General features: G+C 35.5%; 1 protein-coding gene across 33 annotated transcripts in view; it reads right to left on the reverse strand.

Moving 5' to 3' along the window:
• PLEKHA7 (pleckstrin homology domain containing A7) overlaps positions 1-22,299 on the reverse strand; it is a 145,958-nt gene that overhangs the window by 6,485 nt on the left and 117,174 nt on the right. For 10 of the 33 annotated variants that reach the window (XM_086893152.1, XM_086893155.1, XM_086893172.1 and 7 more), the window contains 13 exons: positions 20,117-20,170; positions 15,901-15,969; positions 15,639-15,719; positions 14,651-14,800; positions 13,657-13,758; positions 10,071-10,179; positions 8,966-9,204; positions 8,358-8,546; positions 7,959-8,076; positions 7,036-7,115; positions 6,443-6,643; positions 3,165-3,317; positions 557-690 (listed from right to left, as the gene is read on the reverse strand). In XM_086893152.1, coding sequence (XP_086749278.1) covers positions 557-690; positions 3,165-3,317; positions 6,443-6,643; positions 7,036-7,115; positions 7,959-8,076; positions 8,358-8,546; positions 8,966-9,204; positions 10,071-10,179; positions 13,657-13,758; positions 14,651-14,800; positions 15,639-15,719; positions 15,901-15,969; positions 20,117-20,170 — 1,679 coding nt within the window. Of the gene's footprint in view, positions 1-556; positions 691-3,164; positions 3,318-4,691; positions 6,644-7,035; positions 7,116-7,958; positions 8,077-8,357; positions 8,547-8,965; positions 9,205-10,070; positions 10,180-13,656; positions 13,759-14,650; positions 14,801-15,638; positions 15,720-15,900; positions 15,970-17,804; positions 17,886-20,116; positions 20,171-21,898; positions 22,019-22,299 lie in introns of those variants that run through there. The other 23 variants (XM_086893142.1, XM_086893164.1, XM_086893141.1 and 20 more) reach the window with 11 other exon arrangements.

Here is a 22,299-nt window from a genome sequence, read left to right on the forward strand (position 1 = left end):
ATGTGCTTAAATGAAAGCACTACGAAACTGCCATGTATTTGAAGCTGTTAGTAAAATTCCTTGCTAATGCTCAGAGGAAAAGGAAAAACCTGGTGGTCCTCAGGCTGCACCAAATCCAAAGAGAGAGCAGGTACCTGACACATGAAATTCTGGAAAGTAAATATTTCAGCTGACTCTGTGTCAGCTGTAACTAGCCAAAAGTGTTGTTTCACAACTCCAGCTCTGGCCACAACAGAATCTTGCTCTCAAGCTGACTTTTTTTCTGCCTTTGGCCAGATTTGTTCTTTTCCTTCCTCCTCACACTCATCTACAAGTTGTTTGGGAAGGACTCACTACTGCTTTAGGACTCTCTAAACAAGAAAATGGACATACACAAAATGCATCACTATGTCTTCTGCCTTGCTTTAAAAAGCAGCTCTAAGTATACCACATAAATTCTGAGTGCATTTTCTCAAAGCTACAGGTTACATTCAGGTAACAGAAATAAAGATTGTTGTATGATGTTACTTCTCAGTGAGCCCCTGGTTAAGATTTGGGAAAAACCCTAAAACCTAACCTTGATTTAGTAAGAATATTCTTTATCTTTTCTGCTTTACGCTGCCTTGCTGCCAGTTCTTCTGTAGAAAGAGGCTCTTCTGGCTCCAGTTCAACATAACGTTCTGGAATTACAACCTTCTCAGGTTTTGACAACTGTAGAAAGAAAGCAAGCATCGAGTTCTCAATAACAAAGACTTAAAAGAAATTGAGACAAATCCTCCTCAATGGGAGAACACAGTGAAAAGAATAAAGCACAGATTTTCACAGTCAGTACATGTACCTGATGCCAAACACTTCTCCTGGATATCTAGCTGATGCCCTTTCGACAGTGTTCCCTCTGATTCTTTTTACTTCAGAAGACAGATTGAACAAATATTTAAAGGGATAACAAGAAATCAGAATCAACAGAAAACCTTTCTTCAGCTCAGGCTTAGAGCCCAAAGTAGGACACTGCCTAAAGCTCTTACAGTAGAAAGAAGCAACCAGTATGAGACTGACTGGACAACCTGAGATATCCGTGTCATGACTTTTGTGTCATGTCAGCCAGAACTTCCTGCATCTGAAAGGAAACATCACTGAAGGTGTTAACCTAGGGTGTCATTCTTTTGAGACTGGATAATCTTCTGTGAGCAGCAGAGGGAAAAAAGGCAAACAGAAATACACTACACTGTGAGATTTGTTACAATACAGTGCATAAATTAATTCTGTAGACTGAAAATTTTAATACGATTGCACAAAAGCTAGAAACAATTTTTTGCTAGGATAAATTACTTCATTGGAAATTTTCCCTCCATCCAATGAAAATACAGTTTACAAACTTTGAAAATTAATTCTTATCATACAGAAAAGACTGCTTTTGGAAACAAAAATAGAGGATGTGTGAATAAAAGGAAATCAAGTAAAGGAAAACTACTTTTTTCCCTTCTTATCAGAATTCTGTTAAAACACTCATGAGGCAATGAGTTTTCAAAATTTAAAGTTTTCAATTAAAATAATCCTAAACTTTTTCACCATTGACCTTAGCTCACACTCATTCAATGGATTATGGAAAGTGGCCTGACCTAACCCCCAGTACTTAGGCTGGTAATTCACAGGAAATCTCATGCCAAGAGCACACACTGGCACACTCAACCATATTAAAGTCACAGCCTCAACTTTTTATACTTCCTTCTCAGGAAGCCAATGCTTCCAGAAAAATCCTCATTTTTCTACTACATTTCCCTACTTTTGAATCCAGTTCCTCTCTGGAGGTCTAGATATAGACATACGTACACTTTTTAAAAATGCATATCTCTGTCTCCATAATGCATCTAACCTACATTAGCTCATCCTATCACTTCCTGAATAACAAACCCATTAATCATCACAACAGCAGATAGATTTGCTTAAAGATACAAATGAGTATATTTCCTTCTGAGGCACTCCAACACAGACATGCCTGCCAGGTGAACAGAATGGCCACATGAAATGGAAAAGGACAAGGCCAGGCTGGATGGAGCTCTGGTTCAGTGGAAGGTATCCCTGCCCATGGCAGAGGGTTGGAATTAGATCTCTTTAAGGTCCCTTCCAGCAAAAATCTATGATTATAACCTGGTAAACTGAGAAAGAAGCTTTACACTCAGAGTTTCAGACCTGCTTCAGTTAGTCTGAAGCGCGACAGAAATGCCTATGAGCAAAAATGTCTCCTATCCAAGGCTTAAAGGAAGTGCAAAGTGATACCCATAGCCCCAGAGGCTTTCTGGAAAACAAAAATTAATAGCAGAGTGCAACAAGGAAAGGCAGGAGAACAGAAGTTATTTTCTGTTTCTGAAGTTTACAGAAGCACTGTATTTTCTGTAAAAATTATACAAATATTAACTGAAACATTTGTTCATAGAATTCAACAGATAACAACTCACATAGTAAACCATTTACAAATATCTCTGTCTGAAATGATACTCTGCCAACAGCTTCCAGAAGAGTACAGGTATTTACTAATCTTATTATCATTAATAATTTTCCTAGTTTGCCATCTACCATGGCATTTTAACACAGCACAAGGTACCCCCTGAAGCCTTTCCACTTGCTGTGTTCCCTCCTTCCCACCAGATGGCTCAATCGCATTTCAAACTGACATCTCCTCGGTTACTCGAGCTGAGGAAAGACCTCGTGCCCAGAACACTGATCAAGTCATTCCAAAAGCTGACAGAAACATGTTTTCTGTCCAAGCCCAAATAAAGCTGTGCTTCCTCTTCTCTATCATCATTTGCCAGTCTACATGAAAAGTAGTAAGGTAGCTCTGGGGAACTAACTTTTCCTTCATTCCTGTTGTCTTCTCGTCTTCCTTTTTTTTCCAATTTATAGAATTTTCCCTAACTTAATCACTCCTTCCTTTATAAAACCTGAGATATATAAAAGAAATTTCAAAGAATAGAGCAAATTTTTCAATTTCTTCTTTCCACTAAAACACAATACAAAAACAAACCTTCCAAAGGTACCAGGTCGTAAATTTTCAGTACTCAAAATACTCCTTTTAGTTCAAACTTCCAGGTAACTTTCTAAAGAAAAGATGAGAATTCACTGCCTAAAGCTTAGAAAGGTTAATATTTTGGGACAGAGAATAGGAGGCAAAAGATTTTGAGTGTTACCTCTCTGCTGATATCTAAATCATAGTCTTGAGGCTCCAAGTCTGTCTCTGTCACTGCTACTGGCTGAACTTTTAACCATTCATTTTCATCCTTGTCTTCTCCACGAATTGCCCTCTCAAGTAACTGCAAATCAAATTCTTGCTCTCGTTTCCACTGGTAATAGATACAAAACAATTAACAGCATTCAACCACCATACTGTCAAAGTCACCATATAGCAATGTACATTACTATTGCTGCAAATGCTACACTGCTGAAAGAATCAGTGGGGCAAACCCCGAAAGTGACAACGGAAAGAAAAGAAAACTGCATTTCCTGCATTTCTTTCCCATATGGGTGGGAATTTTGATGTCTAGCTCTGCTGTGAGGAATTCAGAGTATTATTTAATTTTACATGTTTAGCAGTATTAGATTCTAAGAAATTTATTAATCTCAATTTTACATTTGTTGATTATCACGGAACCAGCTACACATGGAACACCACCTTTGGAAGCATAGGTGTCACTACTAGCAAGCCTACAGACTGACAGAGTAGTTCTTGGCATTGTAAAGAGGCAGTCTGTGTGGTTCTGAGTCACTACACAGTGCAGGTTGAGAATCACAACTTGAAAATTTTATGTATCTTTTTAGAATAATACTCACTGTTTAAAGCTGATAATATTTTGTGTATTAGCATTAACTTGTGTTGAATTTAAAAAAAATAATTTTTTAATTTAAGACTTTGAAGTTCTTCAGACTTTACTAAAAACAGAGTCTAGCTACCTCTAAAAGTCTTCCACACAGTCTTTAAAAGGTAAATATTTAGCAGTAAAAATCAGAACTATTAAATATTTATTGATCTTTAAATTCAGCATATTTAAACTAAGCTGCAAAATGTAGAGTACCTAAAATCACTGCACACTTGTCCCTTAACAATTAGACACAACACAGTTACATATAAACTCTCATTAAGGACACTACCAATACCTTTTTTTTCAAAAAATTAAGTTCAGATGTAGCATCATTCTGTACAGTAGATCTGAGCAACTTTACCATACATGGTATTAAAAGCAATAGGAAAAAGAAGGGACGAAAACAACAACAGCGAGATTATCTCCTCAAGGTTTTGAGGGAATCACTAAGAAAATGTGCCTATTTTATTTTTCTTAAAAATATCTCCAGTGTTTCTGGTATAAATCTTTGGCTTGTTTTGGATGAAGTTTGAACTGCATGTGAAGTCCTTAGAATTCATTATGTCACTTGCATTAATGAATCTAATTGAAACCTATTCATGCACAAGCTCTCAGTATTCACTCAGAAGATAAGTATCTTCCATGTATATTAAAAAGTAGGTAAAAGGCAATTATATCTCAAAAAATTAAAACCTTACAGAATTCAACAGAGAAAAGAATATTTTCTCATATGAGTACTCCAAACTCATCCTTCTACTCATATTCGAACCAGGCCTGATTGATATAGTATATTTTAAATACACAGTATCAATTTAAAGATGTTGTTATATATTGGGTAAGAAAAACATCAAACCATTCTTACGAAGCAGCACTTTTATTGGCTTTGATGTTGCAACTCTTACATTAAAAAGGCATTGTATATAACAAATGAATTCATGAACTGTGATCAATACTTAAAATGCCATCCTACACTTGAGAGCTGACCAATTAAAAATTAGAATTACACATACAATGTATGTTTAAAGCAAATGTTACACACTGAGCAGCACTTCAATTATACATTTAACTGTTTGCCATTGTGGCTTCTAAATAATTGTAATGCTGTAAGTAATTGTGCTATCAAACATGCTTTTGCATATCAAAGCCCTATAGATACAAGAGATGATCTCTACAAAACACTACTAGGGCTGAAAAACTGTATTTTAATTCTTTACAGCAAGAAAAAGACCAAGATGGCACCCAAATTTATAAATAAAGTGTTTGCCACAAATGTTAATAACGAGTGTTATGAAAACGTTTCAATTCAACTTGTGTATGTTACGTGAGTCAGAAAACATAAGAAGCTCAGATTTATTTCTTCCAGTTAAAGTATGAAAGTAACAGTGGTACTATCATACTACAATTCCCAAACATTATGCACTGTCTTTAAAAAATGTGTGATTGCAAAACAGAAGACAAAACAGATGAATGTCTCCAAGCAGTGCACTCGTATTTACTGGGAAAGTAAATACAAATTAACTGGCTGCAAATTAGTGCTAGAGAACAGTGGGAATGAAAAGCTGAGTATTATAAGGTTTTTTAATGTCAGCAATTGACACACATGTACTAAATGCAATTAAGCCTGGTAAAAATTGAGTAGTCCAGTTAGAAATTTTAAAGTAACTACAAAATTCTGCAAATTAAAAAGAAGCAAACAAGGAAAAAAAAATTAAAAAAAGGCATTCGGTATGATGAGTGACAAATTTAAAAGCAAGAGATCTTGTGCAATGAATTAGGTAAAACAATATGATCATTCTAAAGCTCTAGTGGACCAAACAAAAAATAAATTAAAAGACCATAGCAGAAGTGCAATTACAGTACAATCCTGGTTTAGCACCAAGTGACCAACTGGGTAACTTCACCAATTAGAATTGCTTTGGTTAGTATCCAAAATGTATCATTATAAACTGCACAGCATTTACTCTCAGAAAGCAACAAAAATACTTTTCTTCAGCACCCTAAATTTGAGCCTTATTAGAATATTCTACATTTTGAGATTTAAAGAAGAATTTGTATAAATTGAAATAGATTAGCTCTCACATACATTCCTAATCAGCATGATTAGATTTTAAAACCAATTATCCAGTTATCATCTTTTTTAAAAAGAACAAACATCTCCTTGGCCTGATATTACCACTGACTATCTTGCAGGCTAATTTATGAATTAAAAGGAAAAAATACCCATGAGAAAGAACATTCTAAAAGGCCCATTCCCTTATGAAGCAGTTTTAAAACTGTACAAGCTTCTGACACTTTCTAAATACAATTCCAAAGGAATTTCCAAGGAAAAAAAAATCATGGCTCTGAAATCACCCCAATATACTGGCATCTCCTCTCATCACTAACCTCTGACCAACTTACCTGCTGAACCTGCTACATTTACCTTAACTACAAGGAAAAAATATCATCTATTCCTCACACTCTGAACTCATTTGATACCACAGAACACTAATTTAATTGGACAAGAAGCATCACACACGCTCAAGTGAAAGTGCTTGCCAGGGGAAAAAAAAAAAGAATAAATCCAAAGGTATTTTTAGTTTAGTCCTTTTAAGGCATATCTAACATACTGAGCCTACGTCTGCAGACACGGGCCTGATGAAAGACCGAGATGAAACAGGCTGCCTTTCTCCTTGGCTAAGAGTTCTCTTGCGTTCCCGCACTAATGCCTTCTGATGTCTCTTCATTCTTTCTAGCTGCTCCTCTGCACTCATCTTGCCTCTTTGGTGGTCTCCAGAGTATAAACGTTCCAAGGCACTCTTTGGTCTCTCCTGGAGAAGTCACAAGTCACACAAAACACATGCTGTAATTAATACTTTATAAGAAGTATACAAAAAAAAAAATTAACTCCTTCTCCTGTATCATTACTAGATTTTATTCTATTAACTTTGCATTTCTTTGCATATTTCAACTCTGTATTTCCTTTTAGTAGTGCTGATTTTTGGTTCTAAACCTTGTTTTATAAATCTTGAAATACAGTAAGTTGTTTGCCTGTTTTCCAGTTCATTTACAAAAGTGAAAAACTGGAAACTTTGTTAGATCACAGCTCTTGGTCCTCTCCCAGGCTACTGCAATCCCACTTCCTGCTACACAAACTATACTCTGGGCTTAACTATTTCAAGCAGTTCACACATTTGCCTTCAGAAGTTTATTTAAAACTTACCTTGGACCTATCCCTTCGAAGTGTTGCAAACGATGAAATGGTAGATGACTGGTGCAATCTGGAAGTTGATCCAGACAAACCTTTATAAGGAAAAAGAGAATGCCTTAAAATCTAATGACAGACAAAATAAGACAAGTATCAGTTAGTTGTGTTTTTTTTTATTATACTGTTGCTGTGGCACTCTGGTCACTATCTGAGCATACATTCTGCAATTCAGAAGATAAGAGGCATGAAATTTCATTTCTGCCAAACAGTGTATTTCAGGTCACTACTAATCAAAATTCAGAAAATTTATAATAATTTAGAATCTTACATTAAATGAGGGATAGGTTGAACTCAGCTGTACAAGAGTAGATAGACTGTACAAATAATCACATCTACTAAGAAAATAAATCCTAAACACTCACAGTTAGAAATGAAGAAATAAAGAAGTGAACAGCTAAGAAATTATTTGCTTTTGGCTCAAATATCATCTCTATCCTCATCTCCAAACAGTTACAGGACCATAGCACAGTGGAGATGGAGTGTCAATGTAATATAATGCAATGTCTGGGGCACTATATTCATATACTTTATCAGTTACACTTTAATGGCAATATAGGTGTTTTTAAAATACTTGGAGTTTGCAAAAGATAGCACAGAAATTGTCAGGAAAAGTAACTCTGAATGTAGAGACATTCTAATAGCCAATTCCATTATTTGCCATGGGCTTTTTAAGCCTTATATATTAAGTTACTTTGCCAAAGGCTGATTGATTGTAATGGTACCATTAAAATGCACACAATCTTTAAACTTCCACTGGATAGTTAATCTAAAAACAGTGATCTGGTGATAAAGATCATCTCCAGGAAATCCTACAAGAGAAAAGCTCCTATATAGACAACAGTATTGTTAAAGATCAACTCCATAAATTCCTAGCTTACCACGGGTAGGTAATGTCTGGTATCCACTGTCAGGGCTTATTAAAACGCTGGAAGGGTGGCTGAGGTCACCCCCTATCATTGCTAGTTCTGGTTCACTCATGTATGAACGCAGTTCCACCTATACAGAAAAATACTCATCAGCTCAAGTGAAATCACAAGACAGCAAGTTTTAATAATGCTAAAACAAATCCTAAAGCTTTGTTTCTGGATTGCTGCATCTCTCTCTGCCATTATTATATGCCATAGATTATTATTATTATATCATTATTATCTCTCTGCCATTCTATATCATGATTACTTTTTTAAAGGTCCATATATTTTTTTTCAACAACAATAATGTATTTTATTCAAGGTTCCCATATCTTTAAAGTGTGAGTGCACAGGTTTGTGAGTGCTCACCCTGTAATCTCCATTTACATACTGGCCGAGCTCTCTGTCTCTCTTTCTCTCATCTGACTGACGTTTCAGGCCACGCACTGAGGTGTGTCTGATGACAGTGGCTTCTCTTGGGAGGGGTGGGACAGCTGGTGGCTGATCCTCAGGACTGTACAGCTGAGGGAGAGGAGGTCTGGGCGGTGCTTCATCTTCCTGGGAACAGGAAATCACAGGGATTTGGCAAAGAGCATGAAAACAGTCTGGCATGAACTGTAAAATAAAGGTCAGTGCATTATATGAATTATTTGTGACTGCTTCAGCCTGCACTCCTATGTCCACACCAGAAGCTTGAAGCTTTAAAGCCCAAGTAAGACCGAAGAAATCAACCACAAAGCATTTCCATGGAAGGCTCTGACTATTACTATGTTCTAAACCAGTCTGTGGCCACTGTAGAATAGGCTCCACGTGCATTGTGCTGCAAGTGCTCCTGCTCAGTTCCAACACAAGCACCCAAAGTGCCTCCCCCTCTTGTGCCTCCACACTGTGGGCACTTCCCAACCATGACATTCCCACTGCTCCTGACAGAAGGGAAATGGAAACACTGCTGCATGAATCTCAAGAGCAGTACTTACAACCTTTGGCTTGAGCTTGACTGGCGACTGAAGAGGTGGCTCGATTTTTTTCAGCTGCTGTGCTTGGTGCTGTGTCCTGGTCTGGAAATACGGCTGTGGGTACAGCCTAACCTCCAGAGGGGATTTAACCGGGCTGCGTGGAGGGCTCTGTGGGACTGAAAGTTTGCTCTCCACAGTAGCAAGGGAAGCTGGTAAGGAAGGCACTGAAGACTGAGAAAATGAAGGCACTGTTTTTCTCTCTAGGGGAGAAACAGACAAAAATATTTCTTGATGAGGATCCAGCAAGCCTTTCAGGCCAAAAATAAAACCACGTATTTCAGTATCATCCCGTAAAACTCCTGGTGGAGTGCAGTGGGAGCAAAGGAAGGAAAAGCCTGGGAGTCATATGAAATCAGTCCAGAAGCTGCATCTGGCCCCATGCCACAGATTCCTTAAGTTGCTTACAGATCTAGATCATCTCAGAGCTATTCAATCTCTGTATGTAAAAGGTGAGGAAAGATACTTTAAATACAAAGTACATTTTGCAGTAGGCATTAAGAGTCTCTAGCTAACCCAGTGTATTAGAGGTTCTGTCTTTGAAACATAATAAAGCCACTGCAATGCAGACCACACACATTTTCCCTTCCTCTCTTCCAGAGTTGATGTGCCCAACAAATACCTGCCTAAACAGGGAGGGGAAAGGCAACTGCAGCAAGGGCAGCTGGGCTGCACACAAGGGGGATAATAAAAACAATAAACCCAGAGAACAAACATGGAGAAAAGCTCCTGAACAGGATGCAGAACAGATACTACATTGGTAAGAGTCTGGCATGTGACAGAAACCCCTTCTGCAACTCGAAGAATTTAGCCTATTAGTGTTGTTCCCTTTTTTTAATGTCTTGTTACATTTTAGCACCATTGGGTATGTAAGAACAAACAAACAAAAAAAACCCTGTCACCTCAAGCAAATAAACACCGAGTTAATGCACTCAATCAGAGATTTCTGACCCATCCAATAGCATAATTAACTGATTTTCTGCAGCAGATCAAACTTCCAGATTATCTGCATAGACCCAAATTCTCACATGCATTGGTATATATTTTATTTTCATCATGTTCTCCTTACCTGGATTCTTTATAGAGTCTACTATGGTTTTGTAGTTTGCTTTATTTGCACTCAAGCCAGCTGTAACATCTTCAATTCTCCACAAGTCTTTTTGTATTTGTGTTTTCTCCTGTTAGTAGTAAAAGAAAAAGAAAAATCAATTATACCTCAGTTTTAATTTATTATGGGCCTTTCCTTCTTTTGATACCACCAAACCAAACTACTATTTCAGAACTTATATGAAAACTTAGGAGTTTACAACTTCGTTAAATAATAATTTTAAAATAAAATAAAATTATTTTAAAATTAAAAAAATTAAAAAAATAAAATTATTTTAAAATAAAAATTAAAAAGACACAACACCAACAAAACCTTGTCCATAAAAATTTTTAGAGCATTTTCTGACTCTTGGAAGACTTCCTATAGAAGACAGGGGAAAAGAGATAAGTCTATATTTTTCTAGACTATTGTTCAGATTACAAAAACATTGTTTAATGTTCGAAACACCATGAGCTTCCAGAACCTTTTAATTAACTTTGTTCTTAAATCCCATACCTATCAAACTTAAGACCGCTAAAGCAGCCTTACAAAACATCTTAATAGATTTAGGGGAAATATCCAGTATTAAAAAAGAAAAAAAAAACCTCAGAATTGCTGACAATTTTATTTTCTGCTTATATTTGAGTTGTTAGGCCTACTGGCCATGATGTATTACAGGATAAAACAATACATTGCTGCTGCTCCAGGACATGGTCTCATCTTGCATCCCATTTGCCTTACTACTAAGGGTTTCCAGGAAGAAAGAAAGGAAGGAAGGTTTTGTCTACAGACTGGACTTGGCCGTGTGCATCTCATAGCCTGGCTCCTGAAGCCACCATTCCAGTCATTCCAATCATCTTAAATAGCTGCTGCCATCTAATTAATTAAAGCAAGGTAACACCAATTTCAAAAATTTTCATCAAGAATAAACTCAGTAAAACCAATACCATTAAAGAAAGCAAAGGCAGTGAAACACTTAAGTTAAGAATTGCTTACAAACTGCTCAAGAATGCCAGAAATTCATCACTTGCCATGAGCTGCAAAATAGCTACTAATTAATCCTATAAGGCTGAGGGTGGGAAAAATACTTCACTAAAAGCTGTTACACCTCATAGAGCTAAGGAAGGCATATAAATTGCTTTCCACTTTCTGTCTTAAATCAGGAAATATGTTCAGCCAGGTTACAGATCAGCAAACAGGATGCCAAGAACACAAACATTTAAATGATGGAGAATGTTATTTGCCTGTAGTAAACTCACTCGATAGATAAGTCATGTTTTGAAAGATTGTCAGGACACAAACTATAAATTTGCACATTTCATTTAATATTTCTGAGATTAATCATACTACAAGGAACCAAATGATGGATTTACAATAATCAAGCCTCAGAACCAGTGAAGATAACACTACGTTGCACTGAAAATCCTGCTTCTGAAACCACTCAGAAAACGTTTGATTAGCAGTGCAGAAAAGCCAGATCTTTTAATATTATTTCTTCCCATTACTTAAATATTGATGTGAAGAGAATATTTTAGATCTAAAATGGACCTGGGCAGAATGATAAGCAGATTAATTGATTTTAAAATTATGAAAGCCAAGATTGCTGTTTACAGAGGGGTATAAATATATTTCATGTAAAGGTAACTTGGAGAGAAAATTTTATTTCTCTAACTTCCTTCAAACAGAAACATAATTTAGAATGATACAAAACCAGAGGAGAAACACTTACCACCTTAGAAGTTATCACTGATAAAATAACCCATCTCAGCACGCCCAGATCCTCCCCAACCCTTAAGCAAAATACAGTTGAAGCTACATTCTAAAAAGCAAGATTTACTCCGACCAAGCTGCTTAAACATTCAGGTTTTAACCTCTTAATTAATGCTACAGAGAAACAACATCAGTGGTCTCCTACAGCAACTTGAGCCTGCAAATTTACTGAATTTTTAATGATATTCCATGAAGACTACATTTTTTTAAAATACAGTGTGTATTAATATAGTGCTATTGAAAAATGCTAGATAAACAATCTTAAGTCTGCATGCCCTTGGGCAGAGATAAAAAAAATTCTAACTATTATGGGTACTTCAAGTGAGACTTCTTTGAAGGAATATAGTTTTTTAGAATATTCAGTATTTTCTGAAAAAATCAGTTCCCCTTAGAATCTCCAAAATAGGTATTCAGAAACATTTCTTTAAAACTTAGCCAAACATATCTGTGCATACTTATATGTATGGATATATAAAAGTATACGCACATACAACTCATAATGTGCTTATGGCTGTGTGTGTATTTATAATTAATCACTTATGTGATATGAGATGCTAATCAAACTGAATTAACATATTTTTCTATGCAAACCACATTCCCTTCTATATGTATTGGTGAATCCCAAGCCAATGATCCAGTATTTTAAGCATGTTTAAAGTCTAATTGGAAATTTTATCTCAAAGTAGCCTAAAAAGGTGTATTTTGTTTAAAGGTGTAATTTGCCTTTGTTACACTAAGCAATTTCATATAATTTTATTCTAATATTCCCCTGGGATTTTTTTCTTTAAAATATATTCTGCAGCTGAGCTCAATTACATATTCTGACTCCAGAAACTGAATCACTCCCCCCCACCCTAAAATGAAAAGTAAATGAGAATGTACTTTGAAGACTGACACAATCATAAAAGGTTTTACGACTCTTGCTTCGATAGAAAACATTTATTCATCAATAGTGAAAATAAACATGCTTCAAATTATATCTAAATCAGATATTTACTGCAAACGAATTAGCTAAAAAATTTAACTAGTGACCTCTTTTGGTCCAGGATATTTGGAAAACTAGACTAAGATTTGAGAAAAATGTACACGTTAACTGTGTTCCTTGTGTTCTGTTCACACAAAGGAAAAAGAATCCTGTATTCCCTGAGAATAAAGTCACCAGTTATAAGCAGGTATGTAGAAATAATCTGGTATTCCATATCTGTTTCAGCAAAGAAAATAACTGAGCTTCAAACAAAGCTTCTTTTCAAAATTTGAAACTGAATAATTGATTTAAAACTGAGATGCCTTTCAATTACTAATGGCTGTTAAACACTTATTCTGCTTCACAAAACAATCTGCAGAGATGAATCTTCCGTAAACAGAAGAACATGACAATGAACAAGTAATGACAATAACAACCAGTGACTGATGCTCTTAAAAATGGATAAAGAAGCCACAATGTCAGATGAAATAAATGGAAGGCTAAAAAGTCCTGCATCCTTATAAATTAAATACGTTACCAATGTCAAGATGTCAGCATGTAATAAAAATGTAATAAAATAATGACAGATTTGCATGAACAACTTATGAGAAACTATTGCATGTGCTGCAAAACAATGTAGTGGTTTTTTTTTCACTGCACAGACATGCTGCTACAGTGCCTGAACTCTGCAAACCAAATTGCATGACAGTTGAGTGCACTGCAAAAATGGCAGAGAAAATTTCTCTTATGAAATGGTAACTTGAAGTTCAGATTAAATCATCCTCTAAGTGTTTACAGCATCTGGAAATGGACTCACCTGGGAAATGGACTCACCTGAGATACCAATGAACTGTTCATCTGCTCCTGTAAGGCTTTTTTCAGTTGGCTCACATCCTTTTCTAATTTCAGGTACTCATTCCAGGCATTTTCCATTTCCTGTTAACAGAAGGAATACTCTAATGCAGTGCTAACTTCAAAGCCACTTTCTCCATCCTCTAATTGAGCACCAAAGCATTTTGAAGTTACTGTTGTTCTTTTATAAGAAGTAGTAAAGGATCAATTTTAGTCTACATTGTTGCTTAGACTGGATTGCACACCTGAAAACACTCCATAGCTTGCACAATCAAGTCAAGAACCTACAGTTAAAAAAACTCTGGCCAGTTTCCTCACACAAAACCAAACTGCCATGTAACAGAATCTCTGCACCAGTACAGCCCTTTATACAGTGACTTGCTATTTATGCCCACAAATACATTTTAAATGCTGACTGTGAAAGTCATACATTTTTGACAGACACAAACTGACTAGATACATTTAAATAATACTGTCATTCTAGTGATCAGATCTTACTAGAGGGAAGGTGTTCATGCAATGTGAGAAACAGTCTTACACAGAGCTAGTCTCACGTTCATGAAGAGGTAATAATAATAAGAGTGAAAACAACATTAAATTACATTTGAATTTTATTAAGTTGTAATATGAACGGTAAATTTTTACTAAAATATCAACAGATTCTCCCAATTTCTTTTACTCTGGAATCACATTTATATTTTCAAAAGACTAGCTGAAAGATTTGCAAGTTAAGACCACACTTAACATCTAAAGACATTGAAAAGGTTATGGGGGGTTTGTTTGGTTTGGGGGGAGGGGAAGCAGGCATTGAAAAGTAAGTCTGGAGAGACTGTTCAACTTTTTTTTGTCTGGTTTAGTATCCTCTACCTTAACCAAAACTGTTCAGAACAGGTCTTAACTTCCTTATCCAATGACCAATACAGTTTTAGTCTGAGATTTTAATTATGGTTTTCTTGAAGCAACCAAAAACACATACTGTTGAAACTTTGGATATTTCAGCCCGAATGTGTATAAGGTCCTCTTGCAAAAGTCTCTGCTGGTAAGATATTTTTTCTGCATGTTGTGGTTGGTCTTTGTACTGATCCATTTGCCTGTGTAAAACCTCCAAAACAGACTCCAGCTGATCCTAACAAAGGAGATGGGAGTAAGTTTACAACATTTACACAGAAATTTATGCATCAACTTGCAGGAATATGAAAGGTGTTTTCCACGCCCCAAGTCTTCCCTATAAACCAACAGAGGTTAGGACTGGCCTCCTATTTTGGAGACTCACAAGTAAACAAGAACTTTAAGAAGCTTAATTACCTCTTGTACCCATAATATTTGCTATTAAATCTTCCCATTAAGCATTGAAAACACAAAGCAGTGAGAGGGGAATTTTTCTGTTTGCATGCTGTACAAAAGTTTAATATACAGTTTCAGAAAAAATTCCTTTAAGCAGTTCAGAACTGTGACAGCCCTACCTCAGCCCAGCACGAGATGCTTGTTTAAGGACAAGTTCACTGCTATGGGTGAAAGAGTCATGTGAGGGTTTAAAATACTGTCTAAAACATGAAACAGGCCCTATTCATTTAGTCAGGAGTAAGTAACATGGAATTAATGTTGCACAGTAGCTCTTCCAAAGGATCCACCTGAACAGTACTTCCATTTTAGGATATATAGATATATTTATTTTTTTTTTAGTTATTATTATTTTTAAGACCACCTCAGTTTATTGACAGCTATAGCTTACAGGAAGTGAAGCAGATGGGTTTAAAATAGTCACTTTCAAAAACATGTTTTCTCAGACTGGGTATTCAATCCTAAAATAAAGCCCAATTCTTGTTATCATAGAAGTATATACACACTACATAGCAATCAGCATCCATTAATTCAATTTTTTGTTTAAAATTTCCTATTTTTTTATTTTCTGATTAGATAAAAACTTCTACTTTATTTTATTAAGCCCTTTTTAACCTACTTACTTTATTTTCCTTAAGGGCTCTTATTTTGTCCTCCAAGTCCTGCAGAATTCTGTCCTGCTCACAGAACACGCTTAATTTCACCTGGTAATGAAATCAAATACATATGTAAGATTTTATAATCATATATAAGATTTTAAAAACCAAGCAGAAAAGTATCTCCTTGTAATATTTCACCCCAAGGAGCATAATAATGATCATGTAACTGTACAACAGAAATAGATAAATCAGTACAAGAGGTGCTGAAGTGGTGTTTGAGACTTACATCAATATCACTTTCTGCAATTTTGACAGGTTTTGTACTTCTTTCTTTCAACGTGTCACGTCCTGTCACCTAAGAGGAGCAGATTTTCAAAATGTAAGGAATTCGTTGCAAACTAAAATCTAATTATGCTTCAGCAGTGAAAAGAAAACTTTTGTTAAATATTCACTTCTATTAAGAAAAAAATAATAAAATTCTGGATACAAGTGCTTTCAAACCTGGCTTTAGTTTTTGAGAAGTGTTAACAAAAGAGATTACTAGTTATATTCGGCTATTTAGTAACTCTTCCAGCAGCTTGGAATTCCGTACAAAAGAGCACAATCCCACCTGTCTATGGTTACTGAAGTCCTGCAAATTTTCCTGAAAAAATCTAGTAGTTCAAACAGCCCTGCTCTAATAGCTTTCTTGAAGCCAAAGGAATTTAGTCAAATGCAGGGTTGCAACAATAGCAGCATTCATTAATGACTAAAAATACAACTTTTGTCAAGTGTTTCATTCTACAAAGGACAGTATCTTCCTCAGCACAGGGTGGATTTTACTAAAGACAGAGTGCTATAAAAATGCTATAGTGGAATTAAATGCAATTAATCTATTTTGATGTGGCTGTCACGTACCAAATCTCTCATTCCATAAATCACTGGTTACATATTCCATTTCTTCTCAAACCACGCAGTTTTAGAGTCAGTACCAAAACAACACTCAATTGTACTTCCAACCTTCACATCAACCTCAAAAATAAAGGCATGTCTGTGTCTGTAGAAATGTTTATTATTTCCACACAGGACCCTCTTGGTGAATAAATGAGGTTACGAAAAGAGCAATACAATAAAGCTCATAAATAATACATTTTTTAAAAAGCCTTAAAATCTAAAGATTTAATATAATATCTTTAGAACAATTTAAAGATTGATTACAGCAAATACTAACTGGCCACAGGACCACCTGGTGATTAGTAGTATTCAAATGCAGCATATTCTTATTCATATACAGGCAAAACTTTATGAACAAAAATTCACCTCAATATTGCTTTCAGTAATGTAAGAGGAGAGACTTTGATACAAAAGCTGAAGTTGTTGGTTTTTTTTAGTGAGCTAGAAGAGGCATGAAGAGGCAGTTTGCTTTTTTACCAACTGGCCATCTCCAGATTTGAAGCTACATATTTTACCTATGTAAAGTAAGAGTCACCTACAGGATCATGTTAGCTTTTTAAAAATAATTAAATTTTACTCTAAGCGAGGTAAATATTGTCTACTCTCCTCCAGTGGCAGACTCCATTTAAAGACTTCTCATGTACCTTTGTGAGGTGAAATATTACTTCTCAACCACCAAAATTAGTAGTATTTATTGCCTCTAGAAGTTTTCAATTTTTTTTTTCAACAATTACATGTAATATAGAAGGAAAAAACCTGTCTATCAAAAGTATTAATGAAATTATTTAATTACTAAATCTTATATATATAATTTTAACAATTACTGCATATTTCATTACCTGCGAGCTAAGACAATGCAAAAGCCTTTTTCAAAGCAACAGAATTAACATAAAAACAAGTCTATAGAATTTGGGGATACTTTAAATTACATAATCAGAACTGCAAGGAATTTGTTAGCTATCAAGCAATGAAGATGACAATATAATGCAGATTAAGCATGCTTTCACATTTTCAAAATTCCACACAGGAGTCACTACTTGATACATTCATTTTCAAAACATGATAAAATGAAACCAAACACTGAGGTCAGCCATAATTTTGCATACAGACTCCAAAAGAGGGGGGAAAAAAGGGAAGTAAAAATAAAATCTTACAGAAAGCACTACTGTGTACCAAAAGACACCTGTAAAAGCCAAAACACCGACTGCTACTTGAAAAAGCGATGGGATGAGCACATTTCAATGCAAGCAGTCTTACATGTATACTGGATAGTAACCCTTGTGCTGAGTTCTTTAGCACTTTGTATATCATGTTGATCAGAGGTCCATTATTTTCTATCTGTTTCAAACAAAAGTTTAGTCACAGCTTGTTACAAACGTCAAGATTTAAAGCCCCAAATCTTGCAACTCAAAACTCCACAAGCAGCAGTGATCACACGCTCTCAGGACACACCTAAGCATTTTGCAGTTAACTGCTCAATCACAATTCCATGCTGAAAAGCTCTATTTTGAAACCTCGAAGATCTTTAGAAATAATGGATTTAGTGAAAAGAAAAAAGCTTAATTCCAGTTCCAAAATGTTCAGTCCTAATTGAAATTGTTTAATCAGGGTGGGTCTAATTCAAAGCACAGTGAAGTCAAAAGACTTGAACTAATGGGTTTTCCATCTAAGTCTCCAGTGTCTTAAATGGAAGACATTACATGCATTACCTGGGAATTTGCTCTTACTAAAATCTGTATCATTTGCTTCGTTTCATACTGCACACTCTTCTTTGTTCCTCATATCACAAATCAAAGCATTGCTACATTAGTGGCAAAACACAAATGTAAGCAACACAAGCACACCTGAAGTTTCAAATGGTCTCTTTAATCTTTCAGCACCTGACCTCAAATTTTACATTTCTGGACCACGACTGAAAGAAGGTCATTAAGAAATGCCCATTTCAAAAATTTACATCATTCCTTTGGAAATGACATTTTGCACACTTGACATTTTGAGTGTTAAGATTTTCAAAAGGGAACCAACTGGCATTAAGCTTCTTTTTACAGAAGTATCAGGTGCCCCCATACATTTTTCTTTCTGGCTGCTTTTGCTAGGTGCTACAGGCAGCATGAAGGCACAAGGCGAGCTCCTAAGAGACCAAATATCTCCTTGTATTCTAAACTGCAATGAATTAATCTGGACAGAATCCACTAAAGAGTTAAGAGCCCCTCCTAATAATTTTGCTAAGCATATCACATTTTCAGAAGCTTGACCTGTGGTCACTTCAACTGTGAAAATTATTGTGTTTTATAATGGACAAAACACTGTGATTATCAATAATTTCTCATCTTATAGGACATTTTAAATTGTAATTTGTCATAAAATTCATCTGATGGATTGGGCTGCAGTTACACTTTGCAAAGCCATGAACAAACCAAGGACAAGACTTAAAATTAAATGTGTCCAACCATTTTTAAATTTGTATAATATATAATTAATAATTCAAACAGTTTACATATTCGATCATTTAGACTACATATACATCATACATATATTATATGCTAAATACCTTATCTTTATACATATATAGTACTACATGTATGCATAGTATGTATTATGAATATTTTCCATTTATATATTTGGTTATATATTCAGGACTTATAGTCATCAGATAAGACTGAAATACACATCCTCACAGATGCAGTCAGCTCACAGGCAACACCCCATGGCATCAGTGAGCTCTGTACATGCAAATCAGACAGACAACTAGGTGTCAAATTTCACTTCACCTTGATTTTCAGGAACACCACTTGATTTATATATGGCAAGACATCCTACATACCACAGAAAGTGGCAAACTACTTTGCCAAGTGTAACAATTATATCTTTTTTCTGGATTTCCTTTTCCCTCAAAATCTGATATTAAGAATTCTAGATTTGCTTTCAAGTTGCCAACCATCAAGTGTACCAGACACAGCAGTCATTTAGACAGATGATAGGACCCTCAGTATCATATTTAATTATTTTTTAAAAAGAAATACCTCCTAACATTAATTGATCAGATTCTATCTATGATGGATGGGTGAATGGGTGCATTTGAAAACTTACAGCTGTAATAACATGAAAACAATGACAGTGGTAATTAATCATATTTTCACAAGAACATATGGCACATTATACAAACAAGGGAAAAGTCAGTTTAAGAAGATTTAAAAGAGAAAAGCTGGATTAAAAGAACATGAGTTTTAACTTAGAGGTGTTTTTCATATTGGTACTAATGCTACAGCAGGGAAACATTTTCAATCTGTTTTTTATCTGATTTCCCTAAACCCACCCATCATTCATCTCAGTACCAGCAACACAAGTCATTCTTAAAAACTAAAGCAACCACATTTTCTGAGTCTGCACTTTAATTGTATAGTCACTACTAAAAAGACACTCAATATTCTAAGCACAACATAGGCAAAGGACAGTTTGTATCTCAGACTAGAAAGTTATTTAAAATTTGAAGGTACAAAGATGATACAATAAAGACATCTGTGTTGAAAAAAAAATAAAAAAAGAAGCAGACTTATCTAAAATCTTACCTTTAGATCCAAATACTCCAGATCCTTTTTCAACTGGATGTAAGTGTCATCCGCCTTCAGATAAGTACATAGGGAAAAAACAGCGCAATATATATGAATATTTGAAACTATTGCAAAATAGTTCCACTTGCTATATAGAAGAAAACAGATGGAATAGAGAACAAAATAATGGAATAGGAGCACATAGAAAAAGCACACTTGCTCCACCAGCATATTGCTATTTACAACTAAAAAATGGGCAAAATATTTTCCAACAGTATTACTACTTCATTATACCCCCTCCAAACATCTAGATTTTTGTTTCCACCTCTAATAGGACACAGAACTACCTAAACCAATACATTTTCAAAAGCTATTTTTTCAAGATCAATTTCCACTGACCAGCTCTTCACTGAAAAAGTCAGTGGCGTGACTGAATGTCAGACATAACTAGAAGACATCATATATTACTAAAATACTACGCATTTTAATATATTAATGCCTTTATTCAGGGAAAGTATGAAATAAGTTTTGTGAATAAAATTCTGAAAAAGATCTCACTTATATGATTAGATAATCCATTTTGTCTTTTAAGTAACAACATTCAAGTTGATCCTTGTTTCTCATTGCCTCACCTGTGACTGCTATCAGCTTAATTTTATAGTTACACTCATCTAGCAACATCTTTATTATAGTCCCTTCACGGAAAACATGCACAGAAGTCAACAAAGTTATTTCTCCTCTCTTGAAAGGGACTATTTGAAATACAAAATAAAGTTTAACTGTTGCAAATGCGCTACTTGTAGTTAGCCAGAATGCCAAAAACTTACTAGAATTTTAACTGCTATTTTGTTAGCATTTCATATCCTGGGTGCAATTAACTTCAGAATAAAAGAAAAACACTACCTTTTCTCAAGTTTTGGGCCAATGAGAAAGTGTAGTTAGAAAAAAACGCATTAAATCAACAGATCACACTTGCATTTCTTTAGAGGTGTTCACTTACAATTCTTGTCAGATCAGCTTGTAAGGTGGCTTGAGGACTTTAGACTAGGAAGTCTGCCCATTTTTGGAGAAATCACTGTTATTACCACCCATCTTAGTGCAACTGTTCTGTAGGTGAGGTAATCAGGAAATGAAACTTCTTCTATTTAAGAAAAACGCTTTAGTTTAAGGCCAAAGCCTTAATCAATTCCAAGAAGAGTCGCCAGATTTTATTCCCAGGTGGCTCCATTTTTGAGGCTCTAATAGGAACCGGAGAGCTCTGTGAGTATATTTCTGTTTGATTTCGCATTTACAAGTTTTGTAACACCAGTGCAATCAAGAGCACTGTAGATGATCCAAGATGTTCCTGAGCTTTTACGAACCAGTGTTCACCTGCAGAACTGACACAGTTACAAGCTCATATGAAGGTACAGACTGGCTGATGCATTTCAGTTTGCAGGTGATGCGGCATGTGGTGCAGGGAGCCAACCCCAACATGAAAGCAGCACAAAGAAATGGTTTTGCTTTAGAATGAACTTATACAGTATTTTAACCCACATTTCTGAAGATGCAGCATTTTCAGAAATAGTATAAGTACACAGTATAAAAAGGAAGTAGACACTTTGAAACAGATGCACTGGCACCCTGTAACTTAAAAACGCTCATCTTCTATAGCAAATATAGTAAGCAAAGAAAAACAGCGAACGACCTGGGCACCGTAGAATACCAAAGAATGGGCAAGGAAGCACAGACTCAAGCATGCCACTAATGAAGCATTTGCAGAGTCACAAAATGTCACAGATGAGCCACGCAGCAGCTGACCTGATAGGTGGAATTAGTTGGCAAGTGCTGCAGTAACTGAGCGATTGTGTAATTTCTTATACTAGCCAACTTAGCCTGATGTCTCCTTAATCGAATGAGAAGCAATGTTAGCTCTTCAGGCTGCAGGTATTTAGACACATTGTAAAGAGGAAATTAGCAGTCTTCAGGGAGAGGAACTATAATTACATTTTTCACCTCAGTGCCCAGAAAGCAGTTACTTGACATGACTAAGCAATTATTTCATTAACTCTGCATTTGTTCAAATAAACATAATAGAACTTGAATCCTGTAATAACAGACAGCTCACCCCTGTTCATGTTGCAGATAAAGGCAGAAGTCCTACAGGATTTACTGGATTAAGTTCTCATTTGAGTTCTTTATGCTTTAACTAATAAAGTTAA

Source organism: Cyanistes caeruleus, chromosome 6 (genome assembly GCF_971803275.1).
Source record: "Cyanistes caeruleus chromosome 6, bCyaCae1.hap1.1, whole genome shotgun sequence".
NCBI classification, from domain to species: domain Eukaryota; kingdom Metazoa; phylum Chordata; class Aves; order Passeriformes; family Paridae; genus Cyanistes; species Cyanistes caeruleus.